At 40.2% G+C, this 22594-nt stretch overlaps 1 protein-coding gene across 5 annotated transcripts in view; it reads left to right on the top strand.

Annotated features, from left to right (window-relative positions):
* Nucleotides 1-22594, top strand: part of ANKS1B (ankyrin repeat and sterile alpha motif domain containing 1B) — a 396726-nt gene that overhangs the window by 358681 nt on the left and 15451 nt on the right. For 2 of the 5 annotated variants that reach the window (XM_053977912.1, XM_053977914.1), the window contains 3 exons: nucleotides 4796-4867; nucleotides 9988-10116; nucleotides 14237-14308. In XM_053977912.1, coding sequence (XP_053833887.1) covers nucleotides 4796-4867; nucleotides 9988-10116; nucleotides 14237-14308 — 273 coding nt within the window. Of the gene's footprint in view, nucleotides 1-4792; nucleotides 4868-9987; nucleotides 10117-14236; nucleotides 14309-22594 lie in introns of all 5 variants that reach the window. The other 3 variants (XM_053977910.1, XM_053977913.1, XM_053977915.1) reach the window with 2 other exon arrangements.

The following is a 22594-nucleotide window of genomic DNA, read 5'->3' as shown; positions in this document are numbered from 1 at the left end:
TCATAAACTTCATTGGTGTTTGTCCAGAAGTTTGTATCCTCTCTGCAAGGCTAAGAGGCTGAGGTACACTGGAAGCTGGCAGCACCAGCAGAAAGGGTATTGTCAATGAGAAGGAGCTCACGCCTATCACCCACTTCTTGCCTGCAAGAGAGCCAGTCCAAGGGGCCTCGTTGTTGTCTGGAAATTTTCATGTAAAGTATTTTCAGGAGCAGCAGAAGAAATATGCCGCTGCAAAGCGTGTAATTCTTCTAATAAAAAGTGGTATTTCAAGTTTCTGCTTTTCTAAAAGAAATACAAATTTCAAATTTCACTCTTCATCTCTGAAGATTTTTTTTTGGAAGGAGAATTTGCAGTAATTTCTGCTAGTAAGGCAAGCTCTCCCCAGAGCTTTGAGAACATTCAGGGATGCAGCATCTACTTTTATTAAATACCTGAGGTTTTTTATATGGGAGAAGGAAATTCAGTAAAGGGTCACTGAGATGGTTGGGAGCTGAAGCAGTTGCCATCTGAGGAGAGTCTGAACAACCAGGGCTGGCTGGAGAAGATGTAGCTGTGGGTACTAAGACTGAAAGAGGGACTCTGGATGCCACAAGGAACTTTCTCCCCATCTGGACTGGCAAGCAGGGGGACAGGTTGTTCACAGAGTCTGTCCAATCTCTGTCCTTGAGCTTTTCAAGACCTGACAGGATGAAGCCCTGAGAAATCTGGTCTCATCTCACAGCTGCTCCTGCCTTGAGCTAGAGTTGGAGTGGAGCTTTCCTGAGCTTCCTTGCAGCATGAATTATCCTGTGATTTATATTCTTATTCTTTTGAAAGACTGCTCTATCTAATTTGAAGTATACTGAAACTTTCAGATTTTTTTTTACCTCCCCCAGCCTAAATTACTTTGCTTCACTTTATTTGCTATTTTATTTTTCTGTGTAATCCTACTAAATTTCATCTGACTGATCTGTAGTTCATCAGACCTGTTTTCAGTTCTTACCCCATTCTGAGGAGTCCCTCACTTCTGGATCCTCCTTAGAGAGCACTGGCACTCCTCCAAGCCACAGCATGGAGCAGGTCCCTGCAGATTGCCTCAACATGTTCAGTCCATTTGTGCTTAAATACCAATAATCATTCTCGAAACATGCTGCATCAGGAGTCACACAGTGTCCAAGTCTTGCTGTACTTCTCCTTGCTGCTGCTGGTTTAATCGGCCAGTTTTCCAACACAGGAAGGAAATTTGATCTGAGATGATTCAGACTGAAGGACCTCATTGTGAACATCTTGAATTTTTCTTGGCACATAGAAACTGTCTTGGTAGCACATGGCAGGCAATATTACATTTCTTCTTTGTTATTCTCAATAATGTATGCATAGATACAAATATACACATGCATACATCTATTCCTGAGTGTTTATTTCAGATGGCCAGGAGTGGTGTCAGAAGGTCATGAGAACCACAGGGTGGTGACTGGATTTTTAAACATTTCTAGTCACTTACTGGTCCCTGCAGTTAGGCTGGCTGTAACCTTCTGAACCTTCCTTTTCTCCCATCTTAAATACTCTTTTAGCCATTCTTTGGTCCTTTAGTATCTTCTGTGATTTTTCAAGGATAATTACTCCTAATTTAAGTAAATCTTTAACATCTCCTAATATGCCATTGAGTGAAACTCATTGAGCTGTAATAAATACATCTGGACTGCCTTCCATCCGGCTCCTGCTGCTCCTGTTTGAGCTGTCCAGGCATTCTTTTCTGCTACTTTCCCCTCCTTAGAAAGCATATGATTTCTATGATCAGTCTTACAGTTACTTTCTTTCTTCAGATTATCAGCCATGTTTTCCTAGTCTATAAGGAGGAAGCCTAACATTTTCCCTGGGTAATTCTTTTCACCCTTCCTTTGCCCCTCCTGCCTGTCAGAGTTGTGTTCCACTGTGACTAGACAGGGAAGCCTTTTATGCATGGGACACCACAAAAAGGATATGATAGCAAACATTGCTGTGACATTACTCATAAGCATTTATCTTTTGGGAAGTATTAAGATAACGGCATCTTTGATACTAATCAGACAATAGACGATGCTATTTTTTTGCTCTTCTTCACCATATTACTTAGGAAAATGTTCTTCGTTACACTCTTTCACAGAACCTCTGTGTCAGTGGTATTGGGTGCCCAAGTGTATTTGTGTTTATTGTGGTGGAAGTTTATGCACAGATTGAATTCCTTAGAGTTTTTTTTGAGAGCATATGTTTTGGGAGCTGAAAATTGTGAGTGTTTGAAGCCTAATCTGCATTCTTCCTTCTACTGCCTATTTTTTGTCCTTAGATAATCACTTAACCTTTTTCCTTGCCTTGGTTCCTTCCTCTCCACCACAGGGACATGCAACTTTAGGTACTTCTTCTGGGTATTTCATAATTCATTGAAAATTCTAAGTACTTTGAAGATATAAACTATGTATATAGTAAATGCTAAATACTTCTACAATGGTGCAAGGAAAAGGTCTGCTGGTCTGCTTGATTTATTGTTGATTGTATTTAAAGATGGTTTCACTTAAGCCTAAATCCTTCAAAACTGTAATTCTGGAGGTAAATATTTTTGTTGAGGGAAGTTCACTTGAACAGTTCTTGAAGCAGAGACTTGCACCCAAAATGTGTGTGCTTCCATTTGGGAAAAGATGGGCTGGGGAGGGAGGGACAGGATGAGTACCATTGACATGTGTAAGAGAGGATTAATTCACTGCCCTCTTTTTAAATGAAGCAACTCAAAGCCTGGGCACACACTGCTGCAGGGTTACCTGTCCCTGAGTTAGCACCAGGGCAGCCGAAGGACTGAGCTGGCTGAGGCCCCATGCCAGTCCCTAAAGGCAAGTCCTCAGGAGGGGCAGGATGTAAGCACGCACTTTTGTCTCAAGAATATCATGATGATGAGAAGTGACTGGATGATGTGGCAGCATCATGGCAACCCCTTGCCAGTGCTGGGGAGAAATAAAACATCTGCCAGCATGCAGCATCCTGCTGCATCCCTTCCTGCTTTCAGTACCTCAGGGTGTACAAATAGCAGTGCCGTCGGCTTTCTTGACTACCTTGATTACCAGATGTTTGGGCATGCTGCACCAGCATGGAAATGCCTTCTCTGTGCTCTTCTCTTGAAAAGCAGAGGCACAATCTTCTGCCACGGATTCCTATTCAGGAATCTTCCCCACCTCAAGCAAACAGATATAGGCATCACAGCAATGGGTATGGCCAGAACATCCAGAAGTCAGTTTTCTTGGCATACACAGTAAAAGGTCACTGGTAACCACTAGTGCAATGTCCAAAGGATGGCACAGCAGAAGAAGCTGCAGCAGTGTTTTGCTGCTGGCCTTGCACTGAGACTATGTGTTCATCACATAGAGGAGGACTAGTTTGTGGCAAGTTGCAGGGGATGAGGTAGAAGACTGAAAAAAAGTCAAAGTTTTAATTAGCTAATGTATCAAAATGTAGAGCCCTGCATATCAGGAAAGAGAAGCAAAGAACTTCAAGATGAGGGAGGTGGAATTAACCACATATGTGAAAGTTTTAAAACTACTGAAGCTGGAGGAAGGGATGTGTGCTCATGCATTTCAGATGATGAAGGAAATAAGGGACAATTAACAACATAAGACAGCCACCAGGCTGTCTGGCAGCACTCTGTAGTCAGTCCAGAGGATGCCAGGCTTCCCTGACAGTATATAGAAGTGGTAACTTGTTCTGTCATCAGCCAGGGTGCAGGCCACAAAAGGTAAGAGCAAGAGTCATATTTTAAGAAAACTTGCACTTCTTCGGGTTGATTTGAGCATTAGTGCTAAATCCCTGCTGCTGCTGACAAAAACCAGCAATGCACGTTCTTGTTAAATTACTGATATATTAATTGCTATCTCTTCTGGATGCTGCAGTTGCATTTTTCATGTCTGTTTATTGCCTTTTGTTGCTGCCTGCTGAAGATAGCGTGGGCAGATCCTATGTCTGATGCTTTGTTTTAGTTGCCTGGCTACTGTAAAATGTTGTCTTAGCTTTTGCTGAGGTGCCACAGATGCTTTATTGATGATTGTCCAAACAAGGAAATATATAAAAGATGCTGGTGAATGCTGTGCTTGCCTAGTTCTGCTGCTTTTGCTAGAGATGCTACAATATGTTTGCTTTGCTACTACAGATTCTCTGTATGATAATGTAGAGGGTAGGCTGAAACCTTTCGTTTACGCATTGGGGTCATGGTCAATACCAAAGGTAATATTATCTATATCTTAGTATGCAAAGAAACTATTGTTGAAAGGAGATGGTGGGCAGCTGTTTCACTAAATTGCAATGCATTCATTTCTGGTAATTTTTATAAAGAAAATGTATTTTTCCTGTTGATTGTGTTGCCAGATTTTTCCCTTCCTTTCTCCCTGTGAATGTCTCCAACAGAGAGAGATTTAAGTCTCAAAACTTACTTGGGATGTTGACTTCAAACTTCTTCCTTGCCAAAAACTGAAAGTAACCAATATTTCTTCTGCTCTAGGCAGTTTCTATTTATGCTTGCATAACTTTATCTCTACATCATGAGCATTTCTGACAAAATTGTTTTCTTGTACTCATAGTCTGAAAGGTCTTCTAAAGTCTCTGAATAAGCTATGTTTCTTTTCAGTCAGTCCAAAAATATTTTGTCAGCAAATAAATAAAATAATTACTTTTTACAACTGTTTTACTTCCTTCTTTAGTATTATTGCAAGCCTTTTCCTAATTATTCTTGCCTTTTGGCAGTTGCAGTGCATTACTATTTACAAGATGAGATACAGTTTTCTGTTTATATTAGCAGTCTTCGGTCTGTGAGATCTGGACCAACCAGAATGCAGGATATCCTTTCTCATCGATTCATCAGGTTCATAATGTAAGATACAGCGATGAATGGCTATGTTGTCACTCTATGGATGTACAGTCTGTTGCCGTGGTGTTATCTCGGGGTGTCATGTCGCTGAGATGACGAGAGCAGTCCGTACCTTGTCGGCCGTGTGCGGGGACCGTGTGTGCGCGCATCCGTGTGTCGTGCCGTGTGGTTAGCGTGTGTCGGCTCCGTGGTGTGCAGGACGGGGGCACCGCCAGCAGCCGTCTCGCCCAGGGGGAGCTTTGAATTCTGTTCCTCGTGTTTCTGTTCGCTCCCTCTTCCAAAGCGGGAAACCGTGTAAACAGCTCGGTTTGCACAGTTTCGCCCCCGCAGTGTGTCGTGCTGCCCTCTCTGTGTCGGTCCGTAGGCTTTGCCCAGCTGAGGTTGCACACTGCCTTTGCAGAGGCACTTTGGAGGAGTTGGAGTTCTGTCACTTCAGTGGCAGTCATGAGTGCTGTGCACGTGAGAGCAAGCCTGGTGATCCATACTGCAGTGTGGTAAGGACGGCAGCCAGTTGTTCGGCAGAGTATTTGAGAGCAGCTGTAGCTTTCTCCTCATTCTGTCATGCCTCCTTGGAACATTTCAGCCAGAGAGGGGTCATTTTGCCCATCGAGCATCAGAAGTATTTTAAATCTGAAGTACACCATGAAACTATTTCCATTATTTCAAAGCCAGACATTTTAGGAGCTAAAAAAATTGTCTTCCTCTAGGAATTAAAACACAAGCAAATAATGAGGATTTGACTGATCTGCAGAACATTTAAAATTTTTGCAGGAAAAAAATTATAAATTTTTCAGCCAGAACTGTGGTATCCATGTGTGCTCCAATTTGTTGTTGTCATGGTGACTAATACACGTTACCATAACCAGGCATGAGGCTTAACAGGTGAAAACTTATAAGATGTGGTCCTTGTTAAAAATAACTACATTCAAACCACTCAAAACCAGGCCTTCTTGGCTTTTTCTTCCTTTTAGCATGGAGGCTTTTTAACATGACATTTTTATAAAAAGACAAGGGAGGTGTTAGATTTTTATAGCAGATTGATTGAGGTTACTTCTTATCTGCAACTATGTCTGCATCCAGGTGCCTTTAATATGAGTCAAATACACTTCTCAGAGAATGGATGAGATAGGAAAATGTGCAGTAATTGTAGAAAAAAATATAGAGAAAATAATGGCTGTAGTCTGCTTCTCTAGCTCATTTGATATCTAGCATCCAGCCCTTTCTAGAGCACTAAGAAGTGCATATTTGCCCATTTTTGGGGCTAGGAAACACTGCAAGAGCACAAGGTATTGGTCTCTAAGGCTATTAAAAGTTGTCATTGCAAAAGGATTGAATCCTTACAACTCTGGCACCTGCCTTGAGACCATTTTCTGATTATAAATTCTTTATCTGCAAAATGCAGAGCAAAAAAATCTTCTTTTTCAAGTTAGCTGAGGCCGAAGAGAGGAAAGGTGCTGGTTAAAGTCATAGGGAGGTTAAAATACTAAACTGCAGGCAGTACAGAAAAACCATGTGATAAATTGCACAGCTGTCTGATGAGCTGTAAACTTAGATGAGGAAGAAATTATCTCTTGCCTTTCTACTTCATCAGAGAGATAAATATCTCCATCCGTATATTGTGTCATAAAAAATACATAAGCTTAAATGTTTGATTATTTCTTATAATTGCAAATTAAATATTCAAACCAGAAAATCCTTATCCTATCATATCTATTTTTAAAACTTAAATCAAACATTATAGTTGGTCTTGCACAGCAATTTATTAACGTTTCTGCACTGCTTGAAAAGTGTATTAGGTGCTTATGAAGGACCTGAATCTCAATATATCACCCGTAAATTGTTCCACATCAACTCCCCAGATTTAGGACTGCTAGTAGTTAATATTTTTCCACCCTGGCTTGAGCCTTGTGATTTCAAGTCCTCTTCAGGTCAAAGATGGTCCTACTTTGTATTTTACCTGATGTTAGCTGTCATCATCACATCCTAAATCTCAGAATTTCAGTACCTGACTAGAGCCAGCCAGCTGAGAAGTCCCTTTCCTCGTGGTGAGATTTTTAGACACAGATTTGTGAATGTATTTAGCTTTCTAAATCTTGTTTAAAAGCGTTTCTTCCCTAAAAAAAAAAAAAAAAAAAAAAAAGGAAATTGCATGGGGAATATGTAATATTCTAAACATGTTCATGGATCTGGGCTTTGGAGACTACCCTGTTACAGATCAATCTAAATAGGTTGTGAATACTAACAGTAGTACTGTTTAAAAGTCTAAGCAGTTTGGAAAGAAACGAAAGGAAACCGGGAGCCACTTCTGCTAAATATTAAAAAAACACAAGTGATACAGCTATAAAATAAACTTTTGACTATGTATAATATCTTCTCCATTATCATAATAACCTATATCTATTTGTTTAGTTTTATGCACTTTTCTTAGTAGCTGCTCCCTCTACAAGACACATAGAAGTACATGAAAGGCCTCCAGGGGCAGTGGTCTGTCAGGAACAGCAGAAATCCTGTATGTCTGCATTCCCCTAACCTCAGCTCTATTGCATGTGTAGAACATCCTAGAGATATATGTAGCAGTCTTGGCAATTCTGTTTTGTCTAATTTAAAAGGAGTAGGTAGTAAGATGATTTTATTTATAGAGCATTCAATGGATACAAGCATGGTCTTCACACAGTCCCACTCTAAGTGTCTCATACACAAGTTTATTAGCCTGGTTGAAGATTATTTCTCATTTCTTTATCAAATTGAGCCAAAACAAGAGGTAATCATTGTTCCCCTTTTTCTGCCCTTTATTTACAGACAGTAATGCAATTCTCTGTGCTTTTCATACTTAATGTGCAAAAGGGAAACAAACTGTAAAATTATGTACTCACTTTACTCCTTATGTACCCTGCTTAATTTGCCAGTGCTATCCCTTTCCTGCATGTGAGGAAAGCCACAGAAGGGTTTGGAGCAGTACCCCTGGTCACTTGTTCAGTAGGAGTTCTGGTCCTGCCTCATGGCCATCCCTGTGCTTCCTTGGTAGAGAAACCGGTGGTCAAAAGATGTACTTCTGTAGCTTTTCTGTCCTGAATTTACTCCCTGTCCACATAGGAACCTTTTGCTAAATGGCCAGGATGTACCTCCTGAGCTCTGCTTCCTTACGCAGAACATGCAGGAGTGTGTTTTTATTAGAGGGAAAAGAAGAACTAAATCATATGGTCTGTTAGCTGTGGCCTTGAACAGTTGATAAGAGGCAGCTGAGCACACTGTGAGAATTTGTGATAGGTGCAATCCATCTTCTCTTGTTGTGAAAGACAGACTCCACTAATAAGGATGCAGATCCTTGCCCCTTGTAATATGATGGAAATCTTATTTTATGAGAAGAGCTGCCTCGTAAAGAAATCAGATTCCCCCTTCAGATTAAATAAGATAGAAAGTTTTTATGCATTAGGGGCCAGAAGGATTCACTTTTGTGGATACAAACTGCCAAAAATTGGAGCAATTGCTCCTGCTGTTTTCCTTTCAAATCTGATGCTGAAGGCATATCCATGGCATATAGGCAACTTAACTAGGCAAAACAGAAATTACAGTACTGTGTAATTGGTAGATTTGCTAATGGTGCCAACAGTAACTAACTAGGGCCGATTTGTTTTATGATGTTCTCTTGCTTGAAGTTGTCATATTGGCAGGGTAATGTTGATGTTTCCAGATTTATCTCTTGCTTTTCATTGCAGAGCTGTGTAAATGCGTGTCATTTTGTTATTTTGTGACACATGGAAATGATGTACTTGTTCTGTTTACTCTGTCCTGACTTAATTAGTAAGATGTGATAGATTGCAAGACTTTGAATGTATTTGATAAGATTTTTTTCATGTGTTTTTGATGCTTAACTTCTTTTTGCTATAAAAGTCTAAACTTCTAGCCATGTTCTGTGTGAAATGCTGATGACAATTTCATGTTAGTTTCAACATACATTTTAACAATATGACATACATAGAAAATACACAGAGATAAGTGCAGGTAAAGAAAGAAGTAGCATAATCCAAACTGAAATAATCATATAGGAAAGGGTAAAATAGTTTGAGAGAATGGGCAGGAGAAGAAGGAGAATCAGGAAGGACAAGTGTAATTGCAAAAAGACAGAGTTGCGAGAAGAGTGGATTTGAGAGGCAGTCCAGACCAGAAAGGATAGGAGAGAAGTGAGAGTGATGGCAGAGGGAATAGGGCTTAGGAAGAGGAGAAGTCCATGCATGGGTCATTTTCAGTTAAAGTGAGCTGATGCATGGACCTACAAGGTAGAAGGAGCCCCTAAGGACGGGTCAGTTAAGGTCCTATGGAGCCATGACCAAAAATACACAATGGCAAGTGAGACCCAGACCAGCACTGCCAGGCTGGGGACATTCCTGCAATGATGCCTGCATTGGCTCTTTCGGAGGGAAGAAAAGTGTGCTGCGAAGGGATTTGGCAGCAACCTGCACTCCTACCTGTGTTCTCTGAGGGCTTTGAGGAAAGAGGGGAGATGACAGCTCAGAAAGGCAATCTCTTCTATCAATGAGAATGATGAATGTGGAAGGGCAATGTTAGTACCTCCACAATGAGGCATCAAGAGAAGGTGATCAAAGTAAATATTCGTAAAGGGATTAAAGAATGCCTCGTGTGTTTGAAGAATGTATAATAAGTCTTCAGATCAAAGCAAAGTCTCTGTTATTTAGCTATTTAGGAAAGTTAGTTATTGGTTATATGTGCCGGATAATGGAAGGAGTATTAACTCTGCAGAAAATCACATAAACACATAGCAGAATTTGTGAAAGGCATTTTTGTGCATCTCATGATTTTTCAAGTGCTCTCATCCTCATATATGTATTGTAAACACTTATTTTTAAGGAACATTTCCGGTGCCTAATGATTTTATTCTCAAAGCAAAGAGATTTAATTAAAGCCTCATTAAACACTACAGTAGATGATTTTGGATTATAAATTAAATAATGAAAAATGCTGTAGGAGTTGTGTTTCCTTATTTTAGTAACGTGGCTCTATGTGTAGAAAATAAATCCTTGTTAACTGAGCACAACAGTGGAGGGCTACTTTATAGTGAATTTTCCTGCACATACTCTTACATCTTGAACAACTGTGATTTTCAGACAGGAGACTGGGGAGAGCCTTCAATTACCTTGCGACCTCCAAATGAAGCCACAGCATCAACGCCTGTACAATATTGGCAACATCATCCAGAGAAACTCATCTTCCAGTCATGTGATTATAAAGCATTTGTAAGTGTTGATAAATTTAGTGGTTTGATTTGGGGTAGATATATTAAACTTGGATTTTGATAGGCTGTTGTGTTTTACTTTAATTTATAATATTTTTTCATTCACTTTTAAAGAGACAGGTCATTACTTCTGAAATACTGTAGTTGTAATAAATGAGAAACAAGGATGCGCAGTACTTTTTTGCTATGTGTGATACATTGCAGTCCATGTGGCATTAGTGTTAGAGAAAGAGTAAGTGGCTAAGTGTTGAAGTGACAGTGAGAGCAAGCACCTAGTTTTCATCTCTTACCAATCCCTATCTAGTAGTTATGAAAGAATAATAAGACATAATATGGGATCCTCATACCTACCTTAATGCTGTGTGCACAGCAATTAAAGTGTTGCCTCACCCGAACTTTATACAGGTGTTTTGGGGAAAGGAAATAGAGAAAAAGGAGGTGAGGGTCCCGAGTGTTTTGCATCTGTGGAACAAGGGAACATTCAGACCTCTCCCAGCCTGATGGCTACTTGAACTACCAGTAGCAGTCAGTTCCATCAGGGCAGGGCATACTTATTTTTACCTCCGTGTGGCTGCAGGCAGTTACCACTTCCCATCCCTGGAGAAATGGAGCTTCCCTCTACAGCTAAAGAGAATTAGTCTTCTCTGGCTGTTATAAATGTTTGTGGAGGAGAGAAAGGTTTCCTGTGGTACAGAAAGTCATTGGAAGGCTTTATTTTTTTTTTTTAATGAAAAACAGTTTTCTGAAATCTTGAGTTCCCTGTCAACAGGGTGAGGGGGATTGGAGCTTCTGGGAAGCTGAAGACATACCTCAGCCCACCTTTTTAAATGCTTGCATTTCCCCTTTTGACTTTGCTGGAAAGCATTGCTGAAGCTGCTGAAGGTGCCTGCCAGCCTACTGTGTGTCCTCTCTGGAGGTGGCCACCTTATGGCTGGCTTATGTACAAAGGAAAGGGGCTCAGTAGGTGCAGTGACTTTAGGATGATAGTTGGGGGTTAACTGTGGTCCAGGATGTGGGGTTGAGGTCCTCCTCACTTGAAGGGCCTTGGATCTTTTTTTAGGATAATGCTCTGCTTGCTAAATACTGCTACATTTTGGGGAACAGTTGGAGGTTGCTGGACCAGATTTAAAGCATATCTGGGAAGGTAGGAATTAGAGACTAAATGCAGGTAAGAGACAGAGCCTGGCTCCCACTGAGGAGGGGCAGAAGGAATGTTGCAGACTTGTCTTTCTGGAGCACATCTGTATCTTCCATCAGACCCTCATGGGGTTAAAAATTGCAATGCATGCAGTGATCATCCTTGGACAGTAACTAGAACCTCTGCCTTCCTCAGCAATATGGTCAAGGACCATCTCACCTGCTCTCAGTCTTGTTCTCCTACTGTTCAAAACCTCCTTGCTCACTTCAGATTGAAAAGGAAGGTTAGCCACTTCCAGTTCTTGAAATATTTTTCATAGTTTTCAGTGAAGTGAACATGTTCATCTCAAGTGCCTTTTCTCTTTTTGCATTCATAATCTAATGTAACCTTTGTAGTAGATTGGAAGATGGATCATTAAAGAAATTAAGTTGGAATGACCAGGAAAATCCAAGTTAGTGGTGATTAAGGAAAGAACTTACTTTCCGAAGGACCATGTGTCACCCCTTTGTTTCAGTTCCTTGAGGTGTATTGACCTCAGCTTTATAGAGTAAAACCCTGGCTTGTAAGTTATAATTGGGGTAGCTTTTACTCTATGCCACATCAATCAGTTGGATGTTCCCACATGCCCTGGGTGTTTGAGAAGGACTGTTTCCAAAAGCACAGAAATTCAAAAGGAAGCAAAATTTCTTCCAAGAGTTTCAGATTTTTCTGACAACTAAATTGGATGGTACTGCTGTGATTTGTGTGTCTATTCCACAGTCCACCTTGGGAAGCATTTCTGAATGCCTTCAGCTGAAGCTTTTTGCTGCTGTGCAGATGGGACAGGTGCTCTCCTTCTCTTCTCTTCTCTTTCTTCCTCTTCTGCCGTTAGCAAAAAGCACTGCTTTTTTATTGTGGTGCCTGACCAACTAGTAGCTTTCAAGGAAAAACCAATTTGTTTTACTGTAGTCTCTAAAAAAATGAGAGAAAAAAGCCAAACAACCCCCAAAGCAAAACAAAAAACACCCAACCATCCATCCAACCAACCAAAAAACTGAAGACATTAATTGCAACCTGCCCAGAGAAGGCTAAAAATTCCAAATGTGTCAGACAGCAGGATTCAGAGAAAAATACAGTTAAGTTCAATATGGTTTTGTTTACTCTTCTAATTTCAGAGCTTGCTTTAAATATGTTGGGTTTTTTTCAAGGGCAACATCAAACTGTCCCATCAAATTAATGCCCAAAGCCCTATTCACATCACCAGTGAGCCCCCAGCTGGACTCACAGCTGCTCAGTCTATGAATCTTTCACATCTGCAGTCCTCTAGGAATGCCCTTCATTCATTCCTTTATGCTAGTGCTTATCTGGTAGTGTTAGTGTTGCTCACTGGCCCATTTATAATGCCCTGTAAAATGTTTCTCACTAATTGCTGTGTTGGCTACTGTCTACATTGAAATATTTATGCATTTTCTTGTAGGTCAGGGACTCCTGCCGTACACAGTGTAAACTGAAGACTTTAAAGAAAATATCTCAGTTTAGGTCAGGAGACCAGAGAACTGAACCAGTACAGTCTGTGCTCAGTTCCAGCTTGCGTTCATCTGTAACTGAAGTTCTTTTTGATAGGTTCTTGTCTAAGCTGAAGCTGGTTCACCATCTGGTTGGGTCAGCTTAGGCTGTTTCCAAGAGGAGACATTCTGGTAGAGTGAGACAGGTCAGCAGTGGTGGGTTGCAGCATCCTCTGGAAAGTGCTTTCCAAAGTGCTTTCCCTCCTCCTGCAGCCTACTTACCATATTGTCACAGTGGCATGACTTATCTTCAGCTCCCATGTTGCTCACTTAGAACTGGAGCCTTAGGAGAAGCCATGGCCTTGTGCTGAAGTGAGAATATAGAGAGGGACTTCTCTGTGCCTGGGGAAGAGCAGGTGAGAGGGGCCTTGCTGTGCTTTCTGCTCAGTTAAGCCAGACTAGCAGGTGACATCATATAGAAATGCAGAAAGGTCCCGTTTGCACAGAGCTCTAAGAGCACAGGCACACCCACAGGTGTGCATGCCTGTGGCATCTACAGGAGAAATGCAGAGCGTGGTGTGGCTTTGGTTCAGCACAGGTAGCCAAAACAAGACCCCTTGCTGCTAGGTGGGAATGGCGGGGATGATGCAGCCTGCTCTATCCCTGGAGGAGCAGCACCCTTCAACCATGGTGCAGGGGGGTACTGAGACCTCAGGGAGCAGAGGCTGCTGTCAGGGAGCAGGAGGGCTCAAACTGTGTGTGCCAACAAGTGACACAGTGAGGGAGAGGGGCTGTGTCACTGAGGCACTGCCTGCCTTGTTACCCCTGGAGATGGGCAGGCTCCTCTGAGGATCCTCACGGTGCTTTTCAGTGAGCTGAGCCAGGATGCAACACCCTGCTGCTTCCTCTCACACAGCCTCCTCCAGATCACTAAGGGCTTCAAAATAATAGTTCAGGGTCAGCCTTTCCTTAGGAAGAAATAATGGTTTAAGCTAGTTTTAGTACAGATTTATTGTCTCTCTTTGCTGACATCAGGCTTTCTTTGCACGTAAATTAGTTACAGATTGAGTACACTGAGGTTAAGATCACCACTGGCCTTCTCATCCACATGATTGCACACGTAACAATAGGAGTTTGGCAGATGGCAGCTAAAAAAAGCAAATTATCCATTTTATAATCAATTTTTTTAAGATGGAATCTGTAGTATTTATTCATTGTTTCAGTAACTAAAATGATAAGCTAGAAGACTTTCAAATATTGTTTCAAAGAACTCCAGCTGATTCAATATACTTGTTGCTGTGCATTCTTGTTTCATGGGTTGATTAACACATTAGTTTAAATGATTTTAAAGAACTGCAGAGTGAAAAAGAGCTAAAGCAATATGTTAAGTAATTGATTGCTACCTCTAGGTTTTTTTAAAGCATTTTTTGTGCATTTCTGCAGATGTCTGTCAGTTCTGGAATTTCAGTTAATCTAAGTTCAGTGGATTTTTGTTCCAGTATTTAGGTTCTATGCTGGTAAAAGAGTTAAGAGGCACCGAGTCAACACAGGATGCATGTGCAAAGATGAGGGTAAGTTTCTAAACCTACTTCTTTCTCTATTGTAATAGTATTAAATAACTGTGATTGCTGGTACTGTACCCTTTTTGCTTTTGTAATGTACTGTTACCCACTTCCTTTCCTTGCTTTTACATTTGATATTCAATAGGAAATCTATTCTGTCTTATGTCTTAATTTGAAGTAATACCAAAATTTAAAGATAAATTTTTATTTTGCATGTTGTATCTAACAAAAAACCCCAAATGTTTGTATTATGTTTCCCATGAATCTTGTAGTATGTTTCAAAGTAGTTCCACACAATTTAAGGATGCCCATATCCAATTGTTTTATAAACAGAATTTATAGTTTTTATATTATAATCTAGATTGAATTTTCAATGTTAAATATGTAGTAGTAAATATATAACATGTTATCAAACACATTGGTTTTGTACACGTTTGGTAGATTAGCAAATGTATGGTCTAATGTATGGTCTTATGTATGGTCTAATCCAGCAGTCACATAATCCTATGGATAATTTTACTCACATGAGTACTTTCTTTAATTATGAGTTACTTATATGCTTTTTGATTAAAGGGTGGAATGGGGTCTAATTCAGCAGCTAGGTTTCCTTCAGACTGTTAAGAATATGTTTTCCTGTGGCTCTTTAGCCTAATACTGGTTTGTAGAAAATTACAGTATCTATCTTCAAGAAACATTGCTGCTGTAAACGCAAAACAAGCCATAGCCTGATTTATTCCCAGCTGTAGTTGTAATAAGAACACACCTGTTCACACCCATGATGAACATATCATGGTCTGGCATGATTAATTAATGAAGAAAATAATTGTTTGCTAATCTACCAAACGTGTACAATTACCTAGATGAATGAGCAAAATCTTTTCTTCTGTGTATCATATGTCTCTTATGCAAGATGTCTCTGCGCACAAGACTGACATTCAGATCAGAAAGCTGAAAGATGTGTAAAATTCCTGCAATCAGACAACCATTTCCTGCTGGTTACACGTGTGCAGCACACAGACTTCCATACAAGCTCTTTTTAGCTAAGGGCTGGCAGTAATTCACAATTGCTAGATTGCCTGAAGATCTGAGGCTTTTCAGCTAATTACATGCTAATCATTCCTTACCTGGGCTTAAACTCCTCTGAAAAAAACCCCAACAATTTGACGCAGAGGGAAGCTCTACAATCACGTACACGTGTTCTGGGGAATTAATTGAAGCTACAAGCATACCATCTTCCAATCCAGTTTTGAAACTGTCAGTCTTAGCAGTTCAATTCTTTAGGCATATGCCTGTGCAGAAATTAGGGCAGAATTTGGCACTATAGTAGCATATGACAACTTCAATAAGTTTTCTGACTGAACTAGAAGGCTTAACATCAAAAAAAGGCACTCTAAATAATTTATAGGCATTTTAATATATATTTCTATAAGTAATAACTTTAGCCAATTAAAATTATACAACTGAAAAATCTAAGTGCTTGAAAATATATGTAATTTAAAATACACATTTCCTATATAAATAATGCAGTTGCACTAGTTTTCTATAGTTCCATACAGGACACTTATATAATACAGTGGTGGGGTTTATGTACATTTCTTTTTTACATTCTCTTTTGAAACAATTGTTCTGTGAGAGTGTTTATTTTGTGGTTTGAGGGTTTTTTCATTGCAAAGATATTTGAATAAAACAGTTTTTAATCAGGATTTCATCTATTCTTTCTGTATAGTCCTTTTAATCATGTTCCTATTCAAGTCAAAAGCAAAAACCTTTGACTTAATGGGAACAAATTATTATTTTTGCCTGTTTCCCAGTGAGAAAAATGTATATTTTTTCCAACTTTCTCCCTCTGGATGTCTCCTGAAAGTTGCTGTCAGTGAATTGGGAGTCCAGGTTGTCCAAAGTCATCCTGAAATTTTGCTGTTATGTTCATTATTGTATTTAAGTAACCTTGGGTTGTCATGGAAAAGCTGTTTTCTGTTATAGTCACATTTTACTTTAAATGTATTGAAAGGCACATTTCACTTATAAGAAAAAGGAGTGAAAAGCTAGATATATTATTTGTCTGGCTCTCAAGTGCTGAATTCTTTACACTTGTCCAGTGTCTCTAGAGTCAGCAAGACCTTTACATAGGGCTTACTATTGTGATAGAACAATATTTTTTTTAGTCTAGTATTTTATTTGTTATTCCATGCACATGTTGCAAAACTATAGCCTGCTGCAATCTGGAACATGTTGGGTTTGGTGGGCAGTATGTCACATATAAACTTGTACCAGGTGGGTCACTCCCCAGTTTTTTTAATCTTTCTGGACTCAGCCACATAATGTATGCAAATTAGGTACCTAATTTTTCTATCAATGTGGCTTTTGATCCTTCATCTTTTACCTAATGCTGCTCTCAAAAGTGTTGACATTCACTGGATGTCTTGCAGTCAGCAGGTGCACAAGGATGAAAGAAGTCTATCAGTGAAAAAAAATCTTGATCTTCCTTAATCATTTATAAATACAGAGAAACAACAAAAATGACATGTTTGCTGACTGCAGACCCCTCACTGTTAGTTGTAGATGCTCCTAGGGCTTTCAATTATTGCAATTGATGGGTTTGGTTCTCAAGGGAAGTGTCATGTGGATATCCCTTATGTCTCTCCGCAGAGAGGCTTACAGCAGTGTCCTTCTTATAGCTTAAAAGTGAAAGGAGATCCTAAATCTTCTATAATGTAAAAAAACCCCACCAAGAATAAGAATAAAAAAAGAAACAAAACTAAAGAACAACAACAAAAAAAAAAAAGGGAACCTTTACCTTAATGACTCTTCTTGGAAATCCACTGTGCTTCTCAGTGTTGTGCAGCAGTGTGCTCTAGCAGGGCAGATGATGGATTTGTTTGTGGAAAATCATGCAGATGCAATAGCTGGAGCTCAACACTGGGGTCAAGGTTATACATGGTTTCTTCCCCATCCAAACTGCAGATTCTTGCAACCACACAAAATTATGGATATTTGTCAAGAACTTCACTTTTCTATTCATATATTTGCACTCCTTTATATTTTACAGTTTCTTATTTGTTTCCAGCTATTTTCTCTTACAAACTCCCTCTCTAGTGGACAGCACTGTTTCCTTATCTCCATTCCCACCTGCTGTAAACTGACCTTTCCTACTTGGAGATTAAATCTTGCTGTCCTGGCCAGAATAGATTTATTAATTGTATTTGAGAGATGTCTTCAAGGAGTTAAGAGTTCATCTTTTTCAGTGTGAAATGGGAAATACTGCAAGTTGCGTTTTCAGTCAGATTGCTGCCTTCATTACAATTTATCATAGGAACATGAAGGGAGAATAAGATGTGTTTGCATCAAAATAAAGGCAAGAGTTAAAGTTAAGTTTGAGCTAGAAAGAGACCTCTTCTCTACAGAATACTTCATTTGGCATTTACACATTGGAATTCCTTGACCAGGTGGGAAGAGGATTGTTTTATACTTACTGGTATGAGCACAGCAACAAGTTAGACTCTTTCTTTGTGGCTGTGTTAAATCACTGATGTTGCATATACAAACTGAGCAGTCTAAACCAGTCAAATATTTAGTGCAGCAGAAGGGAACTTAAATTTGGTTCTTGGATCCTGCCACCTTCCTGACTCTTATTTATCTTTCTTATATATTTTCTTGTTAGGAATAGGTTCTTTAATTTCAGGTCAAAGTTCTGAGGAACCAGCAATATAATTCTGTTCACAAAGCAGTTGAAATGTCTTGCTGACTTAAGACCAAAATGTCAAAGTTGGAGTTGCTATAAAATCTGATTCTCTTATCTCTGGAGAGGAAGGTGAAGCAAGAGTTGACTCACTGAAAACAGGCAGCATCTAGGGCCTTTCTTCTTCCTTTCATTCCTTCTTATGTAAAGAAGGAACTGAATTTAGATGGCAATCTCCTTGTTTCTACTAAACCCTTTCTTACTTTTCAATCTCTTGTTTCATTTTTTCCTCCAAAAGTAGAAGTCTACATATGCCTTCTGGTGAAACTCCCTGGGCAAATACCATATCAGCATCAAACACTATTTTGGGATTTAGATTCTTCAGTCTCTGCTCTTTTGAGACTTGCAGCTCTGCCTCTCTCTTGTGTGGCTACTGCTTTCAGAGGGTCTGCAGTGGAACAGGCACACAGATATTACTCAAAAGGAAAAAATAAGTAGTGGTGGGAGATCTTATAGACATTCAGTCTCTATGCACATCCACATCATGCTGTACCATGTGTTCAGAGAATTGTGCATCCTTGAATTCTGGCTGAAAGGAATCTAAAGGGCAGGGGGAATGCAGAGGAATGTTTAGAGATACTGCAAAAGAAAAAAGCAGTCTCACTCTCAACTAGGTGCATTACAGGTGCACCCCAAGTGCAATATTCATATTAGTTATGTAGCTTGGAGGCATCCACTTATTGTAGAGCAGTAAAGAGCTTTGTACCATGAGGATTGCAGATATAGTTTTATTCCAAGAAGTGTTAAATTATGTCAGTAATGCATTTTTAAACTTTTTGGACTGAGAGAAGTTAGTAAGTATTTGTTAAAAGGCAGATTGTATAATTGTATGTAAATATTTGTTAAAAGGCAAAGTGGCTTCAAAACTAACTGGTCATATGTGGACTTAGACTTGACTTTCAATTTCATCTCATGCATGATCATGTCAAAGTGATTCACTCAAGCTCCTCTTCCCCAGCTGGTCAAGGGAGGTGATCATCCCACTTTGTGCTGATGCAGCCTCACCTTGGGTCCTGTGTGTGGTTTTGGGCACCACACTATAAGAAGGAAATAAAGCTGTTAGAGAGCGTCCAAAGGAGGGCCATGAGAATGTTGAAGGGCCTCGAGGGGAAGCCTTATGAGGAGCAGCTGAGGACACTTGATCTATTAGCCTGGAGAAGAGGAAACTGAGGGCAGTTCCTGCATAGCAGTCTGCAACTTCCTTATGATGAGAAGAGGAGGTGCAGACACTGATCTCTTCTCTGTGTGACAGGACCCAAAGGAATGGCCTGAAGTTGTGTCAGGGGAGGTTTAGGTTGGGTATTAGAAAAAGGTTCTTCACCCAGAGGGTGGTTGGGCACTGGAACACGCTCCCCAGGGAAGTGGTCACAGCACCAGCCTGACAGAGCTCAAGAATCATTTGGGCCATGCTCTTGGGTCCGGGGTGGAACTTTTGGGATTGGCCCTCTCTAGGGCCAGGAGTTGAATTCAGTTTTTCTTCTGGTTGCCTTCCAACTAAGATTTTACTGATTCTGTGAACTATTTAGTGAAGTTTCATAAGCCTTAGATAAACAGCAGACTTACGGGTATGATTGTAGGTGGTACCAACACATGTTTTAAAATGTTCAGTCTGATGCCATTTAGAATTATTAGTTGCTACCAGTTTGGGAAAACATTCAGATTCTTATAATGAAGTGGATTCCAATACATAATTGAAGAGGAGAATTGCCAGCTACAGTGTTCATATATATATTAAAAATCAATATAGGACTGAAGATTCATTTGCAAAAGCAGAAAGCCAAGAACAAGACTTAAGATTTTACAGGCTCATAAACTTTTAGTTGGAATTTATTTATGTATGGTGTTGTTCGTGACTTGTCATAGCTGAATAATGTCTCTTTACTGTGTATTTGCAATATCAAATATAATTACATGTAAACCTAAAAGTGAATCTGTTTTCATTTTGGCCACTGTATGAAAGCTGAGTAATCTAGTTATAAATGCATGTATAAGTGCACCGAAGTGGTCAACATCGCAGAGTAGAAGTACCAGTGTATCCCCTTTCCTCTTGGCAGGTAATAAATAAATGAGATGAAAGATTTTCAGAGGGGGCTGTGTTACACCATGTTCTACAGTATATCAAGGACTTACTTGGACACCATTCTAGGTGTATTTCTGAATTTCTTGTTCAGCTGCTTTGTGTGGTTGTGTACTCAGAGATACCATGGTTTGTTTGTACACTACAGGAGCATTGAAAGGTGTTGAATTAGTGCTCTCAGTTCTGCACGGAATAAGGTATTGGGGTACAATCCTGTCCTGAAAAAGTTAAAGGCCCTTCAGGGTTACAGGTTTTGTATTTGCTTTTTAAAAATAAACTGCTAGTTTATATTACTTTATTAAGTCCTCTGCTTCTTAAGCCATTGTTAATTACCTTGATTTGTTAGGCATGCTGGCAGGGTGGATCTCAAATTAGTTGGACTTTATTTTATATTCTAAATAAATGTCTAGCCATTCTGCACAGCCTTTAACTCAAAATCAATATACAAGTGGAAATGCTTTACCTACTTAAGACAATTTGTAGTACTACTATAATATGAAAATGAGTTTAGGCTCTGGATATGAGAGTGATTTTTTTTTTAAGCGAAACTGAAGAAAATCCATGAACAAGATGAGAAGCAAGATTGCACTCCCTCTCTTGCTCTCTCTGGCACCACTGCTCTTGCATCTCCTTGTGACCCATTTCAGGAGGAGAAATTGGGACCAGCACTGTCCAAGCCTATGCAGGGTTTTGGCACTGCATTTGGCATATAATGGCAGCAGTGGGTTCAGATGCAAACTCAGAACAGTCTTAAGTTCAGACCTTTATTTTAAAAGCAGTCACTGTAGTAACCAGGTAGTTATGCAGAAGGTACCTTCTACCTCCTTCCACTCAGCTGAGCTGCACTCTGGGTGCTGAGGGGATGAAGCACCTTCATTGCAGCAGCTGCATCAAAATATAGACAGGACTGGTACTCCAGATGTTCCTTGTTCTGAAGAGAAAGATGCTCTGTGTCTTTGCTGAGTCTGGGGAAGATGCACATGTGTCACATTAGATTTAGGATGGTGACACTTTCTTCTGTCTTCCTGTGTATGCACACAATCCTGTTTTATGGTTCTTGAATTATACATGGTCTGCTTTCACGTAGTCATTTACCTGTCTGGCAGCAAGGATTTCAGAGGTGGCACCAAAGCTCAGTGCAGACTGTGCAGCACAGAGGCTCCTACCTGCAGGAGAGTGCACCCATGGAGATGGGGCATGCACATCTGTCCTGACGTAGGTGACCAGCTGCTGGCAAGGAGCCTGGAATAGGCTTGCTGTTCACCCAGGTGATTCTCCTAAAGAAGTGTATTGAAATGAAGAGCCAGTTACAGTCACAAACAATGGAGTTCATAGGAACTATGACTAGTTCCAGGCTAGTGAGCACTTGCCCAAAGACAGTATCCTGTCACTATGATTGCTCCTTTGTGAGATGAAATCTAATCCTGCTACTATGGTATGAACATGCCTTGGAGCATGAGACCCTATGTCAGCATGCACATGACGTCCAATGCCAGCCTTCAGCTGTGGCTCCTATAACTTTGGCTCAAGTCTATATGCTTCCCATAGAGACACCAGATGGACAAGAATATTTTGTCATCTATTGTGTCCTCATGGAATTGGTACAGTGGCTAGAACCTGAAAAGCCTGAGGAAAGGGAATACTGACTCCTGTGTCCCACCTTCTTCTAAGATTCTGGGCACAGACATGGGCAGAGATGCCCACTTGGCCTGCACAGAGGTGTGAAATGTCTGACCAAGAAAGCTGTGGGGCTTCATCTCAGCATCCTAGAATTCAGGGCCAAAGCACCTACAGGGCCTGAGCAAAAGGTATTCATAGTGTATCTCTGAATTCACACGTTACACATTCTGGCAGACGACTCCTTTGTTAAAAAGAAAGGAATAACAAGCAAATAGTGTGAGCTCACCATGACAACACAAAACTGTTGAAGCCTGGAAACTGCTTGGAAATAATAATTATCTGCCGGACCTTATCTACTGTATCACTAAGAGTCGAGCCAAGGAATAAAGCTGCATGTTTTTCTTGATGGCACTGTCATAATAACAAAGGATGTTATTCCGCTGCCCAGCTGTTTGTTTCAATGGGAGTACAAGTGCAGAATTGCTGCCCCACATTCTACACTGGACTGCAGTCTTCCAGAACACAGTCCAGCACAAATCTTGGGGTTTGTATGGTTTGCAAGCTGATGAGGAATATCCTGTGCTCCTTACCAGCTGAGATGGTTTGGCTTAATAAATTACAAATGTCCATCAGTCTCTGATTCGTTTCCTAATTTGCCAGCTGTAATTTAATAGCATCTTGATGAGCTGTTTCACTTAGAGACAGTCTTCTGGCAGTTTGCAGCCCTGATTAAATAGTAGAGGTCAGGTCTGGTCAAGATAAACCCAGGTGAATGTGGAGCAGATGAAGATGATTAAATTACAAACTACAGGTCTAGAGGAAAGAGGTAATGAATACAATGTGGCCTGGCCAACAGGAT

This window comes from Vidua macroura, chromosome 5 (assembly GCF_024509145.1).
Source record: "Vidua macroura isolate BioBank_ID:100142 chromosome 5, ASM2450914v1, whole genome shotgun sequence".
Lineage (NCBI taxonomy): Eukaryota > Metazoa > Chordata > Aves > Passeriformes > Viduidae > Vidua > Vidua macroura.
Note: the sequence above shows the minus strand (reverse complement) of the source record. Positions and strands in the feature narration are given on the sequence as shown.